Below are 25,546 nucleotides of genomic sequence, written 5' to 3' on the forward strand. Positions count from 1 at the left end.
GCGGCACCACCGGTGCCACAGAAACGAGTGGAAGGTGGAAGTAAGATTAGCCTCTCTGGTTGGGCACCGAGTAATTTATGTAGCTGAAAAAGACTGTTGTGATTCCTGATATTTATAAAGCGTACATGTACTCGTCAGAAGACATATCTCCGACCTTATATTCTGGCTGTAAGGTGGCTGCTGAAGTAGATATCTACTTTTCTCCGGGCATGATAAGTAACGATAGCTAACGGTAGCAGTCCCTCCTCATCGTGTAACTAGCCACTCAGCTACTCTAACAGCAGCTGTCTTTCCCCTGATTCTGACGACTTTCTTACAAACATGCCTATTCAGCTGACAAGTCAGGCGTACTGTAAAATGCTTTTACATGCTGCCAAGTATCCTCACAGCGCCGTGAATGGATTGCTGGTAGCAGAAAAAACGAAGGAGAAGAAGAAAGACAGCCACAGTGATCCCGTCTTGTGCGTGGACTGCGTGCCTCTGTTTCACGGTACTCTTGCTCTGGCACCAATGCTAGAAGTGGCTTTAACGCTGGTAAGTGGTCCTCAAGTAAGCTATACATTCATCTCTCAGTTTATTTGACAAACCTGATCTCCACTAATACAGTCTAATACAACATTTCTGCAATGACAAATTGATGGTTTTATGGTTTTGATGAATTGTTATGATCATTTGATAGGTTGCAGTGCTGTTAAAGTGCACTGCATTAGGCTAACAGGTGTTTATAATATAGTGGTCTGCTTAATTATATTAGTGACAGATCGGTGTAAATATTAGAATCACCTCTAAGTAGGAAGAAATACACTTAAGCAACACCACAGACTACAACTCTCAAACTTGTGACAGCTGTCTAAAACAGTTTTAACAACAAAACTAAATACTTGAGTGTAATTGCATGTCTGTTGTTTTCTCCTGTCAAAAATGAAGCTGATGTGACCTCATCTGTCTTTCTCCACTTTCATGTTGGTCATCATTCCTGCTCCCATCTCAGATTGACACTTGGTGTAAAGAAAATAATTACATCATTGCCGGATATTACCAAGCGAATGAACGCACGAAGGATTCAAGGTACAGACCACCAAACTCACACAAACACTCTAATTTTCAGGGGGAAAAAAAACAACACAAACTAAACCATGACTGGCCCTCATTCTAATATATGCAATATGTGTGCTCCTCTCTCCTGCAGACCAAACCAAGTTGCAGAAAAAGTGGCTGCCAGGATTTCTGAGAACTTCAGCGACACAGCAATTGTTATGGTAATAATAGCTATTTAGACTGGTCTCAGTGGGTTATACTTTGCTCATTATATATCTGAAACAAAATAGAATCTTAACTGCTTACTGTTATTTGTTTTTTCCAAAATCTGTGGTACATTTGTATTACCAAATATGTTCATTCCACTTTCCAGGCAGCTGCTATTTGTAGTTCATTGTAGTATAAAAATTGATGGAAGAGGTGTTTTGTCACCATTAGCTTTTACACCTAATATCTAAGATTTGATATTTAGCCGCAGACTATTGCTAAATAAAAAAATAAACACTATACATTCTGGAAAGCAAGATGTGAATTTTGGATGCTCTTGCCTTCACTGAGTAGGCAGCTGTGAATCAGTTGCCTATGAAGTTTGGGATTGTCAGTTCTTTCTCTATGATAATATTATTCCCTGTAAAGTTGCAGCATCGTGAATTAAGTTTTACATTTCTGCTAAATCTGATTTACAGAATACAGACCATATTTAAACATGTGGCTCCTGGAAAGTGGTAGGAATATAATCAGTTGAAAATGCTACAATGAGCTTCTAAAAATGATTAGCAGCATTGCTAAGTCTGTATTTCATCAAAATAGTTTTCCCCCACCACTAATTTGTTTGTGATTTTCTGTTTTGTTCCTACAGGTGGACAGCAGTAGATTAACAATGAGCTGTTTTGAGCCAATTGTACTTATCTATGATCATCATGAAAACAAATGGAAAAGCAGAGAAGTAACTTCGTAAGTGTTTAAAGCTATTTCACTCCTAACCCTGGCAACAGTCAGAACTTCAAGATAAAAACGGTGTACAGTATGTAGTTCAGGTATCGATTGCCAAATTGATGTTTTTCTGTGTCTTTCAGTGACTCTTTTGAGGACTGGAATGAAGCACAGAAGATCACGTCTGCTCTGCTCGAGGGCAGGTCCTATGAGAACTTGATCGACTTTGATAATCACTTGGATGATCTAAGAAACGACTGGACAAACCCTGTAATCAACAAGTCCGTCCTGGATCTGTGCTAAGGCCTTCTGTCAGGAGTATTCTGGATACACACACACAAATATTGCTGCCATTTCAGCATGCATGATGCTACTAATCATGTAGCACAGATATACAAAAAAATGCTGAACTCATAATCTATGTTCCATCAAAAGGCTCGTGTACTGATGGGAACTGGCGGAGCACCGACCAGTTAGGCCAAAATCTCTCAAGGGCAAGCACCATATGTGCACTGTTGGCCTGCGTCCACCTTTACAAGGTGATGCCGAGGTGATAAAGGAAATTATGTTTTTGAATGCAACTTAATGTTTTTTGTTTTCCTGCAATGGTTTGTGTTTATTCAAAGGTATGTGCAAAAAAAAAAAAAGTTTTAAGCATTTGATTTATACATCTACTCTTAATTTTTGAAGCCAGTAGCAATACAGAGATCAAGTTCTAAATTATTAAAAACTTTAGGTGATGATTGTACTGCTAAGATGTGAATATGTTCTTTATTAATTTCCTAGTTTGTTTTGAACCCTGAAACAAAATTCACACATACAATTGTACTCTGAAGAAGTTTGTTGAAAGTTTAATTAAAAAAAAATCAAAGAAGAACATGTTGATGACACAGAACCAGACAAATGGGAACCATCAGCGTTTTGTCCAATTCGATTGTGCTAACTTCAGTTTTCTGTAGATGCACCAGCAGCAACAAAAAGGGAAGCTCAGCTCAAGAGGTGTGACTTTTTAGTGACTAATACTTAGACAGTTGTTTCTATGATGTATGTCTTTTGTTACTGTCACTGGTGTGCTTAAGAATGTCTTTCTCGATGATGATATACATCTGTGCATATTTGCTTTTGAAGTTAACGTCTGGGAGATTGGCTCAAAACACTAAATCAGATCACAGGAATGTGTGAATTTTGTTTTGCGTTGGATATCTGTTTTAAGAAATAGACAATAGTTTGTATTTATACTTAATTGACCACTCTGAATCCAACTATCTTTAAAACAATGGTTAAAAAATTTATAAAACAATGCTTAAAAAATATTTATTGTGCGGCTATAGAACCAGCTTTGTATTTGAGATTAGAGTTGATTAGAGATAACTACTTCAACAATTATGTGGACTTTTTCTTTTTTTTTAACAGAAATTTACTGAACTGAATGTACAATGAAACAGATTTTTGAAAGGATTTAACTCTTTGCCAGATTTGTTTTATGTCTTTTGTGGAGTTATTTTGCCATGTGTCTTATACCACTGCCTTGACTGTTAAAAAAAAAAAAAAAAGGTTGAAAACAGTCAGTGACCAGCTCTGGGGTTGCAGCTTAATGATTTAGCTTTGTTCGGTTTGCTTGTCAAGGGTTGTGTTTATGGATTTACCGCTCTGTCAGGAACATGTGTCAAGGTCATGTGATACTGCTAACAGGTAGAATGGAGAACAATATGGAAGACATTTTCTATGTCAATTTGCAAGACAAAATTTCTAATAAATATTTTATGTAACAAACGGACACACCTCAAACTTCATCACCTCTAAATAATGAAGTTTGTTAATTGGAGTTAGTAAAGTTCATGTTTCTTTCCAACTTTAAATGAATATATATCTTCAGATTAAATAATTTATTCTAGAAAACAAAAGCAATAGTAAAACATCCTCATCACAATTTCTCAGAAAAAGAAACATAGGTTTATAACTGAGATGATTTTGTTTTCTCAAAGTTAAAAATCTTTGTGATTGTATCACACATAACTGTAAGATTGACAATTAATTGAATACTTTTTCCCATACTGTGTACATAGCTTATTATTTGAAATGAAACTATGCTAATTAATTGTCAAGATTTTTTAATGCAGGTAACTCGTGTCCATTTAATACTGTTTTATGCTTCTACTTCACTACATTTCTGAAGGAAATCTTGCACTTTTTGACAGAAGTTTGACACCTGTAGTCAGGTATGTAATAGTTACTTTGGCTTTTGATTAGATGTATGAAACATGATAAAATTACATCAAAGTGTAGCATGTTGTCCAACAAACGTCGAAGTTTAGCATGTCGTCCAAAAAACATCATAGTACAGCATGTTGCCCACAAAATGTCATAGTAAAGCATATCATCCAAAAAAACTTCATAGTTTTTTTGTATAGCATGTCGTCCAAAAAACTTTATAGTAAAGCATGTCATCCAAAAAACTTCATAGTACAGCATGTCATCCAAAAAAACTTCATAGTATAGCATGTCGTCCAAAAAAACTTTATAGTATAGCATGTCGTCCAAAAAACTTCATAGTACAGCATGTCATCCAAAAAACTTCATAGTACAGCATGTCATCCAAAAAACTTTATAGTAAAGCATGTCGTCCAAAAAAACTTCATAGTAAAGCATGTCGTCCAAAAAACTTCATAGTACAGCATGCCATCCAAAAAAACTTCATATTTTTTTTGTATAGCATGTCATCCAAAAAAACTTCATAGTATAGCATGTCGTCCAAAAAAACTTCATAGTATAGCATGTCGTCCAAAAAATGTCATAGTATAGCATGTTGCCCACAAAACGTAATAGGATAGCATGTCGGTCTAAAAACGACATAGTTTAGCATGTCACTCTAAACGCGTTGCAGTATTGGCTTTGGCCCAAAAAACGTCATAGTATAGCATGTCATGTCGCCCAACAAACATCATAGTATAGCATGTCGCCCAACAAACGTCATAGTATAGCATGTCGCCCAACAAATGTCATAGTATCGCCCACAAACGTGTGAGGGAGTTTAAAGCAAATGGGTGTTAGTAAACAAGAACAAATAAACACAACTAAAAGTGAACTTCACGTTGACATTGATGGGCATTCCAACCAGGAACACAGTAAAAGATTATCAAAACGAAAAAAAAAACTCTTCCTGTTCACCTCTTAAAACCGAAAAACACACCGTAGTACCACCCTAAACTAAAACTACCAATGGGTTCCCTGTTTTCTTTCTGAACAATTCAAAGGTCCCTCTCTACCTGCACACACATCCACCAACCACTGGAACACAGTTCCAGAGTTGTGCTGAAGCTCAGCTTCCCCTCAGAAGAAGTGCTGCCAGATGAAGGAGCCTTTTGAGAGGCAGCTGGCATCGTGATTGGACGGTACTTTGGTCTGTTCCAGTCCAGCTTCAGCTCCAGAGACGGCAGGCGGGACGAGTCAACGGAGGCCGGGTGGGCGAAGGAATGCAGCTGAGTACAATCCAGAAAACAAAAGAGGAGGAGTGCAGCGGCCCAGGGCCAGAACAAACAGTAGCATCGTATGTCTCTTAGAAAACATCATAGTATAGCCTTTGGTATGAAAAAATGGCATCATATACATTGTATGTCAAAGTAAAGACACATACATTGTAGAATTGTAGTAATTGTGGGCTGACTGATTTACTGATTATAAGGATTTTAGTTTTTTCTAATTTATGGTGAAAAAAAATTATAAATGGTGCTAATTTGGCTCTGAACTTTTATCTACCTGTGGTCGCTCTGTCTTCTGGAGTGATTTGATTGGTTATACGTCACGAATAAAACTCCTTTAACTTAACGTCTGTAAACAAAACAAAAACCTATCAACAAAGTTTTCTGTTAGAGTTTGTGTTCTTCTAAGTTTAACTCCAATATTTTAAATACTTTCATTTACTGCAAATGTATCTCCTCCAAATGTCTCACTAATAATCATTATCAGCCTTAAAAGCCCACAAAACACCCCTCTATACTCGACCACACTTAGTACAGTCCGGTTCCCCCCTTCTATAAATCTGCTTGGAATCTTCCACTTCCTGTTTGTCAAAGTGGCCTTCTACCTGGACAGGTTTTGTTGAAACTCATGCAACAAACATTTTGGGTAACTGCACTTTAATATGGATGGATGACACTAAATTAGAGTCTGTTTTAATGAGACTGAGTTCAGATCTGTACCTCTGTCATTAAATAGGAAATTATTTCTCAGAATTCACAGACTCTGAAATGTTTGCTAGGTTAGCGTCCCACATGTTCTTTGATTCAGCTAAAGCTAACTCTCTCCAATTTCTAGATCTCTTCAGTTGCTTGTTGTTAAAATATCTTGCTATAGGTGGTGAAGCTCAAAGTGTGAGATGTTTGTTCAAAATAAGCTCATTCTCAAGTCTGATCTGAACTGTGTCCTCTTTTGTTTGAACTTTCCCTAAACTTATGAGTTAATGACAGAGCAGCGCATCCAGACTCTGTCTCATTTATGTAGAGATTAAACTTCAGTGTCATTCATTGATGTTCAAGTGCAGTTTTTCAAATGTTTGTTGCACATTCACCCGACCAAACCAGTCCAGGTGGAAGACGATGTGAAGAGAAAGTTCCAGAGGATGAATATCACACATTTACACTGGAATTAAGTGTCCTTTAATTAGACATTGTCATGCAAAAGTTGGATTTCCCTTTAATGATCAAATCTTTATTGAGTGTTTTGTTGATGTTGGTTTCTAAATGTTTTTTGACACTCGGCCCCAAAGATTAAAACCTTTTACGGTTCACAAGCTGCAACAATTCACACATTATCAACTATCTTTCTGACTAAACTAAGATAAAAAGTGAAAAACTACCTGATTCCTGCATCAAGAATATAAATCTTTTTGGGTTTTATGACAGTAAACTGAATATATTTGGGTTTGACATTTTATAAACCAAAACAAGAAATGAATTACTGGAGAAAACAATCAACAGATTAATGGACAATGTGTTTTCCAACATATATGGCTGAATTACTTCAACATTATAAGATACATACAATTTAAATTCAAATTTATTTATATAATTACAGGTCAAATTGTCTCAAGATGCTTTATTTTTATATTTTCTTGTCATATTTAAAATATGACAAAGTAAGAAATTTAAACCTCTTGACTAATCCAATTTCTTACTTGGTTTTTAAGAGACTAATGGACAATTAAAATAAATTTCTCCACTAAAACTAATAAACATGAGGTCAAATAGAAGGGACAGTTTTAAATCCTGCAGTCCCATGACGACAAGAATAAAGTTTCTGAAGCAATAACTAAATCTGCTGGTGGATTCCATTAAAGTCCTAAGAAATGATAATAAAGTGTGATACTAAAGATTTATGGTGCTAAAAATTTCAAAGTAACGATGTCAAGTTGAACATCTGGATGGAGGTTGATAAAAGTTGACCTCCCTTCATTTCTCTGGAGCCGACTCCATTTTAGACCTGCTCTTCTCGCCGTCTTCCTTCTCGCTGCTGTAAAAAGTCACTACATCCTCGCCAACTTCAACACCTCTTTATGACAACTTGTTCTCCCTCTGACCTGGTGGAAATTCCAGAAACTCAGGAAAACCCGCTGAGACTCGAGGAACTCGTGGAGACTTGAAAAACTCGTGTGGTGGGGGGAGGTGGGGGTGTAGAGGGGGCAGTGGGGGGGGTAGAGGGGGGGAGGCTGCCACCCACCTCCCCTCCTACTCTCCGCCCTGACTCCACCCAGAATCCGCCTTGGCTCCACCCAGACTTTGCCCATGTGGTCACTTTATCAGGAACAGAAACTACGATGATAAAGGGATGACGAAATTATATTTTTTTATCTGATCTGTAGCTTAGTGAGATAAGGGTTTACCTATGGAGCTGCAGGATGCTGGTTCAAGACCAGATCCTTCTTAAATTTTTTGAGAAACTTAGACAAAGACAAAAAGAACAATGCTAGTAGTGGGTCTTGAACCTGCTACCTTCCATTTGGTAGTCTCTTTTCTTACCCCCTGAGCTACTTGCTCAGATACTAATTCTTCTTTTTTTTGGGACATTTATCATCTATTTTTTGTTGTTTTCGAGTTTTTTTTAAACTTGAGTCTCATCTCGACCATTTTTCTCAGGAGGTTGGACTTCAGCCTTTGTGCTAGAGGGTTGAACCCTCAGTTCCAAGACTTTCCAAAGCCTCGAGACCTCCCAAGTCCTCAGGACCTTCGCTTTCACACAGTCTGAGGGCTGAAATTTTCTAAGTGAGTAGATCTCTGTTAGTTGGAACTTTGAGACAGTCCGAGGACTGAAATTTTCTAAGTTCCTGAGTAGATCCCTGTTAGTTTGAACCTTTAGACAGTCTGAGGGCTGAAGTTTTAAAAGTTTCTCCGCACTTCTGTTAGTTTGAACTTTCTGGTTAACAGAAGACTTAAAGCTTTTGTGACCATGAGTCTTGATTTCACATTTAGACCATCCATCTGAGTTCTTCTCAGACCTTCACCTGTGGGTTCTTTAGAAATCCTGAACAAACTTTGATTCTCTTCACTGAACAGTAAAGTTTGTGGAGATCAGAAGGTAACATTAGTTTGATCGATGCCTTCAACTACGAGTAGACTTTATCTGGAAAGCAGTTTTCTGAAATGAGCTCTTAGTAAATCTGTAAAATCAAACCAAGAACAGTCTTGGTTGTTGGGAGGTGGAGGGAGGAGGTAAGATTATTGGTGGCAGAGGAGTTCTTTTAAGGTAGTCTGGGGCATTGCTGTGAATGTTTGAAGAAACGACATGATGTTTTCATTTCAGACTAGAAAACGCTTTAAGACCTTTATCTGTTTTGCTCTTTTTGATCGTTTTATTGTCTCTTCTGTTTAATTTGATCTTCTAAAGTCTAACTGGTGTCTTTTCAAATGTTTGTCTTTGGTTTGATTCTTCTTAAATGTTTAGTTTTGCTCTTTTCTCATGTTTATTTTCTAATGTCTGATTTGATGATGAAATGTTTTGTCTTTTTAATATTTGTATTTTTTCAAATGTTTTATCAGCTTGTTTGATAAATTTCCTTTGCTTTCCCAATGTTTAATTTTTTAGATTAAATCTTTGTAAAGGTTTTTCTTTTTAAATATTTTCCCCACCTTCATTTCTGTTTAATTCCTAAAGTTTTGTCTAAGATTTAATTTTCTAATTAAACATTTAATTTTTAAAATAAATGTTTTAGCTTTTTAAAGGTTTAATTATCTAATTAAATGTTTTTAATTTTTAACTGTTTAATATTCTTAATTCTGTTGAAAAAATTGTTTAATTTCATAATTACATGTTTTGTATCTTCTGTTTAATTATCTAATTAAATATAATTTATTGTATTTAATGTTAAATTTTCTTTTTTTAAATGTTTTTTCCCTTTGATTTAGTTGCTTTTTAAAGTAATTTTTCTTTTGTTTTTTCTGTCAAGATTTTAACTCAACCTTAAAAATGAAACAAACCCTTAAATCACAATAAAAATACTTCTGTTGTCACAATCATGAGTTAGTCAGTTATTCAGTTTATCAATTCAGCTTTATTCGTTTAGCACCTTTCACACAGATGACAAAACTAAACAAGCAAAGAGAAAAAAAATATGCTAAACTATGATTAAAACCCAAAAACATTTAAAAGAAAAAGATTTAACATGGTAATAAAATATGTTGTGTCCAGGGGATGGAGGGAGTTTGAGTCTTCTTGGGCTCACACGGTAAATAATTTAAAATAGAAACTTGATCTTCACTCTAAGGAAACTGCAAACTGCAGAGCGACAGAAGAACCAACAATATCTCCTGTTTTCTCCTTTAATGAGTCGACTCTTGCTGTGTTTTCAGACTAAAGAACTACAGACTCTTCACAACCTGCTCAAACTCTTTGGTACAAGACCTCACCACATGGGTCAAGAAGGTTTCCTTCTCCTCATTTCTACTCTGAAGCGCACCTTCTCCTGCTCAAACTGCTGACAAATATTTGTGCTGCCTCTAAAGTCTGGTCTTCCAGAACTTCCTAAAAACTCTCTCTGCTACACGTTGCTTGTAGAACAGTTACAGAAAACCTCACTAAACCACATGGAGGGGCCTCAAGATAGTCGTCCAAATGAAACCGTACAAAAACCAAACTAGCACAACCCAAACGCTAAAGTCTCCTGCAGCCTACCAGAGAACCTCTTTAAAGAGAGAATCAGGACAGGAACTCTTACCTTCTGGACAACCAACGCTGGTTCACAAACAAGAATAAAGAATGTGTCTGACCAAAAACCTCTAAAGACTCACTACAGCCAAGATAAAGACACAACTCAGCTGCACCAAATCCACTAATCACTGCACACATTAGCACCATGTGCTAACTGTGGCTAAAGAACCACATTTACCAAGACAACTATCCAGTACAAAGCCCTAAAACACACCAAGAAACACATTAAAGGGGAGTTCACTGCTGAAAGCTGCAAGCCAACACCTAAAGAACAAACTAAAGCAACAAAACCAAACCCGGTTCAGTGAAGAGAAGCAGAGGAAATGTTTTGACTGCAGACAAAAAAAGACACTGAACTGCTCAGGTGTTCCTGATAACACCAAGCAGCCACCTGGACAGCCAATAGGAACACAGCTTACTGAAGTCAGAGGGCTGGGTTAGTGAAGTAAATTTAGTTTAAGTTGAAGCAAAAGTTAAAAAGAACGTTTAAAACCACCTTCTGATACCTGAAATCTGAGTTTTTACACATAGAACACCTGAACATGTCAAACTGGTTCCATAGTAGAACCATCACTGTAAAACATCATGGTATGGTCTCATGTAGCAGTCCAACATATTTTGGATCCTTGTGGAGAGTTTAATCTTATAGGTTGTAAAGCTGTTGAGTTTTAGAGTAACATGGATTGTTTTGACATTTAATAACCGAGTCCTGAAATAAAATTGCAGTTGTGGATTTCTGTCAGTTAGTCTGGACTAAACAAATAACAGCAGCATAAATCTCAAACGTCTTTATGAGAAGTCTGGATTGAGGTTTCTCACTTGATCATAATCAAAACATGAAATTTAGTTTGGTTTAAAGGAATATTCTACCCTAATCTTTGAATGTTGACCTAAAAGGATGGTTTCAGGAAGTATCCCAACTACAAGTATAGATAGAATGTCACTAAAACGTCAGAGTTTAGTCTGTCGTCCAAAATATCAGTAAAACGTCATAGTTTAGTATGTCATCCAAAATGTGACAAAACGGCATATCCCTGTCATTGGATATGATGTCTATGCCGTCGAAAATATCAGTAAGAACGTCATAGTTTAGTATGTTGTCCAAAATATGACAAAAATGTCATAGTTTTAGTCTGTCGTCCAAAATATGAAAAAAACATCATAGTTTCATATGCCAATCGAAAATATCAGTAGACCGTCATAGTTAAGTATGTCGTCCAAAATATGACATAGTATACTATGGCGGTTTTTTTTGGACAAAATTCATGATGATTTTTTTTTTTCAAAGAAAATTGCTCTATTGCATTTTTCAAAGCCTACTTTACATTATTTCTTCATATGGCATGTTTTTACGACATGTTGAAAAAATCACATTTTTTTTAGACATAAGTATACTATGGCGTTTTTTGGACATATTTCATGATGATTTTTTCAAAAGAAAACGGTTCTATAGCATTTTTCACAGCCTACTTTACATTATTTCTTTCATATGGCATGTTTTTATGAACATGTTGAAAAAAATCACATTTTTTTTTAGACATAGTATACTATGGCTTTTTTTTTGGACAAATTTCATGATGATTTTTTTTCAAAGAAAACTGTTCTATAGCATTTTTCACGGCCTACTTTACATTATTTCGTCATAATGGAATGTTTCACGACATGTTGAAAAATCATATATTTTTTTTCGACATAGTATACTATGGCGTGTTTTTTTTTTTGACAAAATCCATGATGATTTTTTTTTCTCAAAGAAACTGCTCTATGTGTTTTTCACGCCTACTTTATTTCATCATATGGCATGGTTTTACGACATGTTGAAAAATCACATTCTCACCTTTTTTCAGTGACGTACCCCATGTGTACTATTTTTTCATTCAAGTATCCGCCCACCAAGGCAAAGCATTTTTTGGCTGACAAAAGAGACAGACATAAAATCAGCACTACGTCATCAGTTTCTGATATATTAAATTTTGTATCATGCAAAAAAATGCTATTTGTAGTGGTCTTTCTTCGACTACTTGGAGAAAAAGACTAAAAACTTGTTGAAAATAAATGATTGATTCCACTGTAATAAAGATTTCTAACAGAAATAATCATAAACGTAAAGTGTCCTCTTACACACATAGACAAAATTATTGGTACCCCCTCGGTACTTCCCAAGGCTTTGTTCTTTCCCCACTGCTGTTCTCCCTGTACACCAACAGCTGCACCTCCAAGGCACCAGTCCGTCAAACTCCTGAAGTTTGCAGATAGACACACCACCCGCATCGGACTCATCTCTGATGGGGATGAAGTCTGCTTACAGACTGGAGGTAGACGACCTGGTGACCTGGTGCAGCAGTAACAACCTGGAGCTCAACACCCAGAAGACAGTGGAGATGGTGGTGGACTTCAGGAGGAACAAAGCCCCTCCCTGCTCCCATCAAGCTCTCTGACTCCACAGTGCTCAGCGTGGAGTCTTTCCGCTTTTAGGCTCCATCATCTCCCAGGACCTGAAGTGGGAGATGAACATCACCTCCATAACAAAAAAGGCACAGCAGAGGATGTACTTCCTGAGGCAGCTGAAGAAGTTCAACCTGCAAAGACTATGATGGTGCACTTCTACACGGCCATCATAGAGTCCATCCTCTCCTCCTCCATCACCGTCTGGTACCCCTGCAGCCACCGCTCGGGACAAGAGCAGGCTGCAGCGCATCATCCGCTCTGCTGAGAAGGTGATCGGATGTAACCTGCCATCTCTCCAGGATCTGTACACCTCTAGGACTTTAAGGCATGCAACCAAGATCTTGGCCGACCCCTCTCACCCTGGACACAAACTTTTTGAACCCCTCCCCTCAGGCAGGAGGCTATGGTCACTCAGGACTAAAACCTCTCGCCACAACAACAACTTCTTCCCTCTGCTGCATCGCTGATAAAACACTGCCCGTGCCACTGCAAATCAGCTCTGGTTTGACTATATTAATTACTACTGTGTAGTAACTGTAAATACCTTGTCTATTTATCCATATTTCTTACATCTCTTTACTTACTATTTTATTTTATTTGTACTTGCACCAAGAGCACCCAGAGAAAATTCCTTGTAAGTGTAAAAACCTACTTGGCAATAAAAACCGATTCTTGATTCTGATTCTCATGAAAGAAAACCCACAAATGGTCACAGAAAAGGTTAGTTTGACAAAAGTTAAAAAAAAAAATTATGAAAATACACAGTAAAAATCAGACATGCTTTTGAACGTGGTTCAACAGAATTTTTAAAAAATAAACTCTTCGTCTAAACTCTTCCATAAACTGGGTTTATGGTAATAAAATAGAATGGCCTACTTGAGATGAAATTCAGTTTAAGAAACTCTCATTCCTATTTTGTTGAAGAAATTACTGAATAAATATATTTTATAAAGGATTTTTAAATTGTTGCTAGTTTTTAATGTTTTGTTTTTTTTTTAAAATCTCACGTACCCCCGGCATACCTTCAAGTACTCCAGGGGTACTCGTACCCCCATTTGAGAACCGCTGCTCTAGTGGATCGCTCAGTAAATACCTCCCACCTAGTGGATCTTACCTGCAACTACAGCCGCTGCTGAACGGTCACATGACCCCCGTTGTCCTTCCGGGTTAGACAAAGCTAAAAATGCACGTTATTATAAGCGCCGTTATGACCGACTAGCTTCTTACGCGTCGGTAAACAGTTTCAAAACGACAATTTCTCTTAAGATTTACATACACCAGGTCAGAGAAATTACGTACAAAGACTTCTAATGTATTTGAGCACAAAAAGGACAAACAGGGCTCACTCTGCGACGGCCCCTGTTGATGACGTAGCTGTCCCCTCCTCGTAGGTTCATGCAGTTTGTAGCGCGGGAACAGTTTGTAGCAGCGAGACTGCGGGAAGTTTTAAAAAAACTAAGCAACAAGCAGCTATGGATCCTTCAGAGGTAGAGTTCCTTGCAGAGAAAGAGATGCTGAAGATAATACCGAATTTCAGCCTGGACAAGATCTACTTGATCGGGGTAAGTAAGTAGATAAAGTCTGTTCGGGAAGACTGTATTTTACTCGGTTGATCTGTTTAGACTAGATACTGAGAAATTTACAGTGACGACAGCCACATTAGCCCATAGTTAACGTCTGACCATTCATTCTTGTGTTTGGGTACACAGACTGTGAAGGAGGGTAGTGCTGGCGTTAAATCATTACATTTTCTGTATGAACTTCATCGTGTTGCACAATTAAAACATGTATTGCTATCCTCAGGGTGACCTGGGTCCCTTCAACCCTGGACTGCCTGTGGATGTTCCTGTGTGGCTGGCTCTCAACTTAAAACAGAGACAGAAATGCAGAATTGTTCCTCCTGAGTGGATGGATGTCGGTAAGGTTCAAAACCACCACAGACATAGCCCAGTCAGGTTCTAGAAATGTTTTCATGTGTCTGTGACAGTATGGACAGTTGGTTCCTGTAATAAAGAAATAATAAAGCACAAACAAAAACCACTTACCTTAGAGTTCTGCAATTTCCCTTGAACTTGTTCAATTTCATAATCTAGAAAGCTTTTTTTTGGCTGTGTGTGACAGGATCACATATGTTTTGCATCATGTTGTTCCAGTATTGTGAGTGATTCTTTATCACCAAGATGTTAAACCTTATCCTGCCTTGACAGTAACTTCATAAAATGCATATGATGTGGGATTATTTTTCCATGTTTGCTTCAGATAATGTAAGATTTTTATACAAGATGGACTAGACAGACTAGACAGTCAAATGAGGCTATATCCCTTTTAATTTTAACAGACAAAGGCATAATATTTGTATTTATTAACTATTTAAAAAATACTACTACCTTTTGGTATGTAAAGTATATTCTTTAAGTTATTTTTGTTCTCTAATGAAAGTCTTACATTTTTACTTGTGGGTTTGAATTGTCATGAGATTTGTGAACTGTAAATATAAAAATAACCGCGTAGAAAGCTGTCAGACGTATTCTTTAAAGACTGATGTTTCAATTGTACTTCTCCTTGACAAGTCATAGCACGAGGTCACATCATATGTTCTGATTTATTCCTTCTGCTTCTGGTTGCCTGCTGTTGAATCTCTGCTTTAATGTGCAGAGAAACTGGAAGAGATGCGAGAGCTTGAGAGAAAGGAGGACACCTTTACGCCTGTTCCCAGTCCTTACTACATGGAGCTGACCAAACTGCTGCTGAACCAGTGAGTCATACAAGCTCAGAAGGCCCCATGCAGAATATAGCCTTCCATCTTTTCGCTCTCTTAGTGTATGATATGTATCATGTAAATGGTTTGTGTGTTTCCACAGTGCGTCTGACAACATTCCTAAAGCAGATGAGATCCGCACGCTGGTCAAAGACATCTGGGACACTCGCATTGCCAAACTCCGTCTGTCTGCTGACAGTTTCATCAGTCAGCAGGAGGCTCATGCCAAGGTAAACCTGATCACGTAGATTTAAATGGATATTGTGTGCTTGTAGAATCATCTACTGAGCTTGTTCTATAGGCAGTAGCTGTATACTCTTCTAGTGTAATTTAAAATGCCTGCTGCTTTGCGCCCCGGCCTTCCCGGGATCTTTCTGCATGGAGTTTGCATGTTCTCCCTGTGCATGCGTGGGTTTTCTCCGGGTACTCCAGCTTCTTCCCACAGTCCAAAAATCTGCTGAGGTTAATTGATTACTCTAAATTGCCCACAGGTGTGAATGTGAGTGTGATTGTTCGTCTGTATATGTAGCAACAGACTGGCGACCCGTCCAAGGTGTCCTCTGCCCCGCGACCCTAATGAGGATAAAACAGTGTACAGATAACGAATGGATGGATGTTGATGTCACCCTAGGAATACAGAGGAGAGTAATAAAAACTAAAGGAACTATAGAAAGAGACAGGGAGGATAATAAAATGAAATATAACACAATATATAGAGAAATTTAGAGCTAGAAATTAATCTATAAACACGGTAGTGCAAATGATTGCCAGGATTACCAGTCATAGTAACTCTGTCTTGCAAAATCTTTGTGACTGTCCTTTTATCCCTTAAGATATAATCTACAAGACACAGTAGTTTAGTTGTGCTCAGTGCAAGTGTCTGTTAGCATATTTGTCTAGAACTGTAACTCCTCCTGTGGGCATTCGTAAGTGGCAGCTGGTGTATAAACTGATGAAAACATAACAACATGGTAGAACACATAGCACCTGTCATAACGCAACACCTGATAGATTGTCATTGAGTTACAACTACATTATTGTATTGTAAATGATTAAATGGACATGTATCTTTTATAAATCCTAACTTGAAGCAAACAGTGTGCTTGTTTGAAATGAACATGTCTCTGTGTCGCTCTACAGCTGGACAACCTCACGCTGATGGAGATCAACACCATAAGATCATTCCTTCTCGATTCTCTGAACTGCATGTTCAAGCTGCGTTCCAATCTGCAGCCCGGTTCCAGTAAAGGACAGTTTGTGGACTATTGAGCCACAAGATTGGACGTGGGTTAACCTTTTGGACTACGGTGTGTAGCTGCTGACCAGTCCCCGTATTCCTAAAAGGACTGTTTTCTCAGAAACTGAAGAAAGTAAAAGTTTTACTTGAGCATGGACAGTGTTGGATTTTTGCAGATATCCATTATGCTGATAGTTTTCAAATGATTTAGGTAATTTCTGGCGCTGTTATATGTACATATTTCTCGACTTAATTTCAGAGAACGTGGTGGAATCAACATGACAACTCTTATCGTGATGGCCCACTGGCAGGTGCAGACATTTTTTTTTTCTTTAAGACTTTTCAAATGTACATATTCAGTAGGAAAAACAAGAAAACTACTTCATGTAATACAATTTGTTTATGTAACCTTGACAACTTATCTGCAGCCTATCAGTGTGCCATTTTGGGTCAGTGTCCCAAATCAACTTCAGCCTTTGTCAGCTCACATGCCAATATCCTCATGCATCCCTGGAATCAATAAAGGATCAGACTTTTTCTGATAAGGACTTATGCTAGTCCATACATATTTAGACAGCACGTAAAGCTTATTGTGTATTAGTACTGTTTGTAAAAGCACATATTTAAGTGAATTTAGGGTCCTCAGCAGAGCTTAAAACAGCCAGTCTCTGTATTTTGTTAGTATGTGACAAAATAAATGTATTTGTGTATGTCTAGGTAATAAATGCTTATTTCTTCTTGTTTTCCACACATTTTTTTATTTTATTCCATGTACACTATGTTGCCAAAAGTATTCACTCACCTGCCTTGACTTGCATATGACGTAAGTGACGTCCCACTCCTAATCAAAGTTGGTAATATTGACTCTTTGAGATTTTTCCCCACACAGTCTCCAGGAATCCATATATATATTGTTTAGTTTTTATTTTGTGAATTCACCTACCTTCACACCCAAAAACAGACAGGTTGATATTTAACATTTTTGAAATATTTTATTTTCTTTTTGTCTGAAATCCACAGCCATATATTCATAAATACCTAATTACTACATTCAACAAAGAATATATTACATTACAATGAATTCAAACAAGTACATTTTAAAAACAGGATTTCACAGCATCTAGACATCCTCCACTGAGTAATGGGGCTATTGCAATGGGCGTGCGTGGTTGGAGACACAGGGAGGCTGAGTAAGAGGCTCGCCGTTACTGGCACCTCCTCCCCAGCTCATTGGCAGCTTACCTCAGCAATGCATGCTCCCTCATTACCGATAGGCTGCTCTGTTGGCTCTCCTCTGCTCTGTAAAAAATGACAAACTAACCACTCTGTTCCTCTGATCCGGCTTAGGCCTTGTTTATAAAAGAAGGTCTCGTGATTAGCTGATTCTCAGAGATGCATTTTAGATAAAACGAATTTCGTGTCAGTTATTGACTTGCACATGTTTGAAAGGCGTGAGACATACAGTAGACACTTGAATGTAAATATGTAAAGTCCCTGATCACTGATGTTAGGTGTACAAGGTCCATCGTATGGACCGCAACTCATTCACATGCTCCCAAATTCTTGAGGCACTTGTAAGTCATATAATGTATGTATGGGGTAGTTGTTGCTTCAGTCGTTTTTTAAATTCAGTTTTTGTAAATTTTTTCTTTTATCTTCTAATCTACCCTTCGCCCTTTCACTTCGAACATCAAACCTAATTTAACACCCCTTGTTTTGAAGCGCCATAATCGCTCATATAGCTGTAAAGCAGAGACAACATGAGCTAAAAGGGTACAAGGTTGGTGTACTAAGAGCGAATCTCAGAATAGAGCTGACGAGGACAGATGGAGTTTGTAACAGGTATGGCAATGTAAGCAAACCTTTAAGATTGTTTTTATATGCCCAGAAATGCCCAGTTTGAACCTGTTTGTGTGATTTCTACTTTGAACATGTGGCAACTTTGGATAGTGATGGTCTTTAAAAATGGACGAAGTGATGAATGGGGGCCAAAAGGTGTTCAGCAGTGGAAGATGGCTGCTCTGGTTTGAATGTCTGGCGCATCCAACTGTAACTCTAATCAAAATGAAGACTCCAAATGCTAGCTTTTCTTTTAATTTTGGCACTACGTTAACTAGTGGCTGCTGATAAGGCTTGATCTTGTAAGGCGTAACATTATGCAAACCGTCATGTTGTTTGAGTCCAATGCTATTATAATGTCATACAAAGTAAAATGAAGGTCGCAATGGTAGGATAAAGCATCAAGAACCAGTTTCTTCATGTCTTAAACAAAATAATCAAGTAAGTCAAGTGACCAAAGTAAGAAAAAATATATGTATATATGTCACTGTAGGTCAGGTTTCTGCATGAGGCTATCACAAGCTAACTAGTCATGCCAGAAGAAGTGAAGCTGACCGGAGAAGTTGCTGAAATGGGAGTTAAAAAGGAGACATGTTGCTGTGAATGAGGGGAGGGGGAATGAGAGATGAGAGGGCAGGAGCCACGTCTCAGGACCTCTAAGTAAGCTTTGCTGAGCTCAGAGGCCAGGTGAGGCGGCTGTGGCTGGGTCTCAGCTACGCAGTGCCAGGCGGGACAGAATAAGAAGAGGAGGAGTGCATCCTGCTTTCTCTCTGTTCAATGTCTCAAAACAAGCTGTTCTGGCCAGCAGCAGTACAAACACTAAAAGCAAGGCTTTCTTTTCCAACCCAAAAAAGCATAAACATATAAAAATGGCAGGCTTTTTCTTTTAAAAGAACAATGATTAAAGTAATAAAAACATACAAAATTCTTTTAAGTCTTCATATTATATACAATACAAGGCTGAAGCACCTTTTAAAATTCTTATTTTCAAATTTTCTATTTCGAAATAAAACATTTCCTTAATTCTTTCCAAAAATGTGCATTTTCTAAGTTCTTCCCTAATTTGAACAGTTCTTTGTTGTAACACAGTACCACCAGGTAGTTCTTCAGCTTTTATTCATAAGTGCATTTCCAGTTCAAAAGCTCACATGGCCACTGTTATAAAATCAGTCCGAACTGACCAGAAGCCTTTGTTTGGAGATTTGGAGCTTTCAAGTCTTGTGACGACACCCCTCCAGGGGTAGCTGCCCCCTCATTGGCAGGATTGTCTGTGTAGCTGTGGCGACGAGGGCTGCAGGGACTGAACAATAGAGCAGCAGGGACTGAAGAATGTGAAAAGCAGGTGCCTTTGTGTGTTGATCTTCAGGTTCTACTGCCCTGTACTCTCGCTGATCTCAGGGTTGGCTACATTGGCACACGGTAGTGGCTTGTGGTGCAGTCCCTGGCTAGCCACAATCCAAAAGACTGCCTGTCCTTCACTGAATGGTCCTGTCTCCTGTGCATTCACTTATCTATCCATTCACTCACTCCATTCATTCATTCACTTATCTCATCTAGCCAGCCATATTCTCCGCCATGGAGCTATGAGGACCAGGCCATGAAAAATAAACTCTGGGTGTTAGTCTGAAAGGGGAGGTGGCTGGGGCCTGGGGGCCATCAGATCGGTGTGTTGGGGTCACCTTGGAGGGTAGCCTTTGTAGTGGCCGCCTCTCGGCCAGTGTGTCTGTGGCAGCGTCAAACACTTCCTGAAGTGCTCCAGCTCGGCTTGTAGCTTCTCCCTTTCCACAGCCAGCTTCTGTCTCTGGGACATCAGCTCCTGTGTGACCAAGGAGGGAAGAGAAAATGTAAGCATAACAAAAACTCGCAATGTCAGCAATGAAACGGTGTAAAACATTATTTACGTGGATTGAATAAACAACGATACAAGCAGGATAAAGCATAGTGCAGCACTATAAATTGAACTAAATGTATAGAGTTGCAACATTTTTCTAGAGGAAAATCATTCAGTTCAATTATTACAGACCTCTCTGATTCCTAGCACCTGAAAATTCAAGAATGAAACTGGTCACAATTTAAAATTGTTTAGCAATTTATACGGAAGCATTATCATCTAGGATTATAATATTTTATATTATACACATCTCAAGTAAAGTGTCTGACCAACGGGCTGCACTTGCTCCTATGCATGGCCACAGAACACTCTGCAGTGACGGCACCTATTCCAACCTACCCCCAATGCCAACGTATTCAGTGTATCACCAACTCGCTTGTATTGAATATTTGACTTTTTGACCTTTGCTACTTTCTTCGTGTAGTGCTGTGATTGTGGATGTGTCTTACCCCCATGCTATGAGACAGCTGCTCAGCAGTCAGACTGAGGTTGTAGTTCTGAGCTTCTAGTCTTCGACACTGGCTCTGCAACACTTGTCGTTCCAAGCTTTGCTCTAAATGACACCACAGAAAGAGAAAATGAGGAAAAAGTAGAAAAAGATGACAGGGTTAGAGAAAAATGCAAGCATGTGGATTATTTAAGCGGAACCCTGATAGGGTGAATAAAAGACTACAGACACATATCTTCATATTTAAAAGTCTTCAAACAGACCAGTGACACAGCGCGTCATAAAACAGAGGTTCAAGTTTTGACAAAATTTCTGGCACCAATACTGAAATAAACATTTTTGCATTTAACTGGATTGTGTAGAAGAGCGATGAATATCACCCTCTAGTGGTGACAGATTGTTTTGACAACATAAAAATCTTCAGTCCTTTTTCGTATTTCCATTTTTAAATCATCTTAAATGTAATTTGTAGGATGTAGTATTCAATTTCGGCACCTATCTTCTATCTTTTATGAGCATCACTCTTTATTTGTAATGCTATTTCAGTTTGTCAGTAATAAGTATAGTGCTTAATATAATGCAAAAGTAACATGTTATGCAAAAGGCACTATACAAAAACGTGTTACACAAAAATTATAACAGAAATATAATTTCATTTTTGAATTATAAAATGATTATCTAGGAAATATGAAGTGTGTATACATGATATAAAACTAGGGCTGGGCGATATGGCCAAAAAATTAAATCTCAATTTTTTTAGTCATCTTGGTCGATTATGTTTTTAATCGATTTTTGTTGTTTCTTTGCGGTCTGTTTGCTATGGCTAATGGTAGCCATGCAGCACTCCCATAGCTGCGAGCACTCTTCCCATTCTTTAGGATGCCTCTGCCGGAGGTGCTGAAAGAGGTTAGTTGTGCTGCTACTCTTCGTTTTCACAGTACTTTCGCAAACCTTGCACATGACTGTAGTTTGCTCTGTGTCAGTCTTGTCAAAGCCGAACCACTTCCATATAATCGATGTAACATGAGGCACTTTTCTCACGACCAACTCTTCGCCTGCTGTTCTGTCCGCCATGACGGGGGTGTGGTGTTTTGGCGAAAGGAGATGAGAGCAAACGCCAGTGCACAAGTCGTGAAAGGCAGAAGAAGAATCTGTATTGTTATATATTTAACCTCACTCGATTTTACGATTTGGCAAATTTTCAAATCGTCAGGTTTTAAAAAGGCGAATTAATCAAATTAATTCGATTTATCGCCCAGCCCTATATAAAACTATACAAAGTTCATATATGGAGATAATTTAAAACCGCTATTAAAAAAAGCAGAACTGTGATTTTCTAGCTGCAGTAAAATCGCCACGTATTCAATGAAGCTGCTTACCTTCAACATATTCCTGATAAGCTTCAAATATAGATTCAATCCCCTGCCACTTGGAAACTGGAACCTCCTCCTCCTCATCCTCCTCAGAGTCCTCAGAGTCCTCTGGACCAGACAGGTCCTCCCTCATCCCTGAGGCCTCCCTGTGTAAGGGCACGGAGAAGTGCTGCCCATTGGGCTGAGGGTGAGAGTGAGAAATTGGATGGGGAAATGACGGAGCATTTGAGTGAGACTGTGAATGAGGCTGCGGCGGTCGGCCGGGAGCGCTCTGAAGCTCTGGAATGTTGTAGTGAACAGAGGACTCCTGGAGGTGGGACGACTCCGAAGCCCCTATGGCTCCACCTGCAGGAAAAAGATAGGATAGAGGGTAGAAATGTTATATTTGATTTATTTAAAAGAGTGACTACATAATTAGTGAACCAACAGACAACAACAATTTTGGTCAAATAATTTCTATTTAAATCATTTACCATGCAAAATTCCAAACAATTGCTAGTTCCTATTTCTCAAATGTTGGGATTTGCTGACCTTCATTTTCTATATTTATTGCTGTATTTAACAGAGACTGTGTCCATTAATAAGCACTTCTCTAAAAGCACCAGAATTAGCTAAGATACTATTCTTTCATCTGCAGTCCCAGTATGAGAAACAGTAAAAAACAAGTAATCTGAGGGCTTTTTTTTTTTTTTACTGTTGTACGACTTTCTTCCTAAAAGTTGCAAACTGGTTGCAACAATAATTTATAAGATTAACCCATAATGAAAAGAATATTTAATTGCTGCCTTAAGGACCTCATTCTTATGATGCCATATGCTACATACATTTTGAAATGTCATTCAGTCTAGTAAAATAGTATTTCTCAGAGTGTTTTGGTTGTTGGGATTGTTGAGGAAACAAATACACCAAGTTTGATTACAAAATTTTTTCCTACTATCTGCTCATATCTGATGGCTCCATAGTCACGATGCTGAGCACCTTTTGCAAAAATGTCTGTGCAACTTTGTCTTGCGACATTTACCTTTGTGTTTCTGTAGAGCTTTCTGAGTGGACTGAAGCACAGATTCGTGGAACTGCTGGGCAAATTCCTCTGGGGTGAAGCCTGTCCCAGGGTTTTGTGCGTCCGTTGACGCTGTGAAGACCCTCTTTAGCCTGCAGGGGGAGCGGGGGCCGCAAGCTGTTCAGTAGGCTGGAGCTCCTCTTTGAGATCGGTCCCTCACTGGGCCCCCGGGCCTTGTCTGGGTAGACAGCTGGAGAAGGGGGTGCCTTTGGTCTTAATGTGTCTCCAAGGGGTTTTGGGTGTCCATTGGGGGATGCTGGGCAATGTGAGGAGGGGCTATGTGGTCTGACATTGTGGTGGTCTTCTGATTCAGAGGGAGGCTGGCCAAATGCTGGATCTGCAATCATTTGAGCATTTGTTAGCCATAATGACCAAGATTCACGTTGCACCAGATGTAATGCTGCAGTAAGTAATGTTCATATTCACAGCTAGTATTCAGACACATTATACAGAATAATAAACAGTGATCTGACTGATATGCCAGGAATGAGGAAATGTGTATGTTGAATAGGTTGGGCCTTACCAGAGTTCTGTGCTTGAGGGCTCTTACACAGCGGATGAGGTGCATGTCTGATGGTATCCCAAGGTTACACTCTTTTCTTTAATGGCCTGAAGCAGCTCCACTACCCTTTCATTATCTAAGTAAGTAAAAAAAAAAACACATTGTTGCATTACTCCTGTCTGTGATTGTCTTACTGATAGTTGCATTTTTCTGAGTGTGTGTGTTTGGTGTGTAAAAGGAGTTTGAGTGTGGCTTCACAGTGTGACAAGTCGCATACTGCCATCTGTCGGCAGCAAACCGTGAATCAAGAGGATTAGATTAAGATCACTGCAAACCTACTGCTGCCACTCCCAATTCAGTCAGGGTGTGTACTTGTACTGCAGTTTGTTTTTTTTTTTTTGCAAAACAGTTTGACATTCTGACCTTAGTCATTTTGGCAGGTCCTTACGTTCTGACACACCTTAAAGGACTTTGTTTTTTCTAGATTAAGGTTAGAACTATGGTAAGGTAAAGATTAGGGATAAACATTGAGTAAACTAGTAAGGAGCTAGGCAATGCATTATGTCAACAAGAACCTTCACAAAGACAGACATACAAATGCATGTGTGTCCATTTGTGCAAACAGAACCTTGACTCGTGTCTGCTTTTCTAACTAGGGCAACACAAAGCATTGCATTGCGCATACATTGTTCAATACATGCTGCATAAAGTACAGGGATATGAGGTTGACATGGTCATTTTTTGATCCGCCTATAATTTCCTCTGAGGCCTGAGTCAGCATATTATTGAGAATGTAGTGCAAATAAAGCAGGCAGAGCTCTGCTGAAGTGAAGCATTAGTGAGCTGTAGTACCAGCCAGGAACAACTTCTACTTTGTAAGAGCTAAATGAGCATGCAGTCAGTCTTTACTCGGCTGAAGTGAGTTTTCAAAGAGAAAATAAATGAGTAAGTGATGGAGATGTTTGTATATCATATTAAGGGCACTGGGGAAGCTCTGTGATGTACTAGTTTCTAACTAGCTTACCGAAGCAAACTGATATGTTCCCCGTAATGCCTCAGGATATCATTAAACCATTTGTCAGTGAACTATCACTTAATTGTTATATTTTACCACTTACAGCACTAGAGTTGGCATCCTTGACGTGACAATTTTGTACTTAAACAATAAGGGAGCCATGGTTTATTATTAAAAATAGCTAAGAGGCATTGTTATGCACAGTTAAGTCTTCCACTAATTATGCAGTTTTTGAAACACAATTAAACAAAACAATTGGTAAGTGGCACTAAAGAGCCAGATTAAGAGTAACTTAAGCAGAATCATCTGTATATATTTACCAGAGGGCTTTAGAGCAGTTTCAAACATGACTAAGGAAATTCAAAGTGCAGGAAGGAGAAACTGCTCCATAGACTGGTCTTAATCTTTTTATTACTAAAATAAAAAAAGTCCCCTCACCTCTTCTCTGCTGTATTGTGACATGGGACAGTCTAAACATGGTGAGGAACCGCTTCTTATCCTCCAGTTCTGGTGCTCGGTCCATCTCCTCGGGGGTGAAACGCGTGCTGAGCTGAGGAGGAGGGGGAGTGCGTTTCGATTGCAAGGCGGGTGGCGAGGGGCTGCGCTCCCTGAGCATCCTCCTTCTCTTCCTTCTCTTCTGTTGCACCAGCTCATCCCGCCGGCCCATTGTGGTCAGTCCAAATGCTCCCAGAAAGTCCAATTTCTGTGCAGAGAGAGAGAGAAAAAAAACAATCACCTTCTAGCAATGTTTTATCACGAAGGTGCGCGTGTTCTTCCATCATATGGAAGCACAGAAAGTGTACGT

At 38.7% G+C, this 25,546-nt stretch overlaps 3 protein-coding genes across 4 annotated transcripts in view; 2 read left to right on the forward strand and 1 right to left on the reverse strand.

Annotated features, from left to right (window-relative positions):
- The first annotated feature begins 4 nt into the window (after positions 1–4).
- emc8 (ER membrane protein complex subunit 8) lies at positions 5–3,748 on the forward strand. The gene is made up of 5 exons (XM_022190308.2): positions 5–534; positions 992–1,068; positions 1,190–1,259; positions 1,898–1,992; positions 2,115–3,748. The coding sequence occupies exons 1-5, from the start codon at positions 322–324 to the stop codon at positions 2,272–2,274; spliced, it is 615 nt and encodes a 204-aa protein (XP_022046000.1). The 5' UTR covers positions 5–321; the 3' UTR covers positions 2,275–3,748.
- A 10,041-nt stretch (positions 3,749–13,789) lies between these two features.
- On the forward strand, positions 13,790–17,206 carry gins2 (GINS complex subunit 2). Of its 2 annotated transcripts, XM_051937487.1 has the most exons (6): positions 13,790–14,180; positions 14,422–14,536; positions 15,274–15,373; positions 15,480–15,606; positions 16,517–16,683; positions 16,873–17,206. In XM_051937487.1, exons 1-5 carry the CDS (start codon positions 14,091–14,093, stop codon positions 16,643–16,645), a joined length of 561 nt encoding a protein of 186 aa, XP_051793447.1. In that variant the 5' UTR covers positions 13,790–14,090; the 3' UTR covers positions 16,646–16,683; positions 16,873–17,206. The 2 variants fall into 2 exon arrangements, with proteins under 2 accessions (XP_051793447.1, XP_022045980.1); XM_022190288.2 differs by having other exon boundaries at positions 16,517–17,206.
- Positions 17,207–19,551: 2,345 nt separating this feature from the next.
- gse1b (Gse1 coiled-coil protein b) overlaps positions 19,552–25,546 on the reverse strand; it is a 168,529-nt gene continuing 162,534 nt past the window's right edge. The window contains 8 exon segments of the mRNA XM_022190301.2: positions 19,552–20,268; positions 20,793–20,896; positions 22,171–22,509; positions 23,186–23,267; positions 23,269–23,561; positions 23,748–23,805; positions 23,807–23,862; positions 25,180–25,444. Coding sequence (XP_022045993.2) covers positions 20,128–20,268; positions 20,793–20,896; positions 22,171–22,509; positions 23,186–23,267; positions 23,269–23,561; positions 23,748–23,805; positions 23,807–23,862; positions 25,180–25,444 — 1,338 coding nt within the window. The 3' untranslated portion in view covers positions 19,552–20,127.

The sequence above is a fragment of the Acanthochromis polyacanthus genome, chromosome 2 (assembly GCF_021347895.1).
Source record: "Acanthochromis polyacanthus isolate Apoly-LR-REF ecotype Palm Island chromosome 2, KAUST_Apoly_ChrSc, whole genome shotgun sequence".
Taxonomy (NCBI): Eukaryota; Metazoa; Chordata; class Actinopteri; family Pomacentridae; genus Acanthochromis; species Acanthochromis polyacanthus.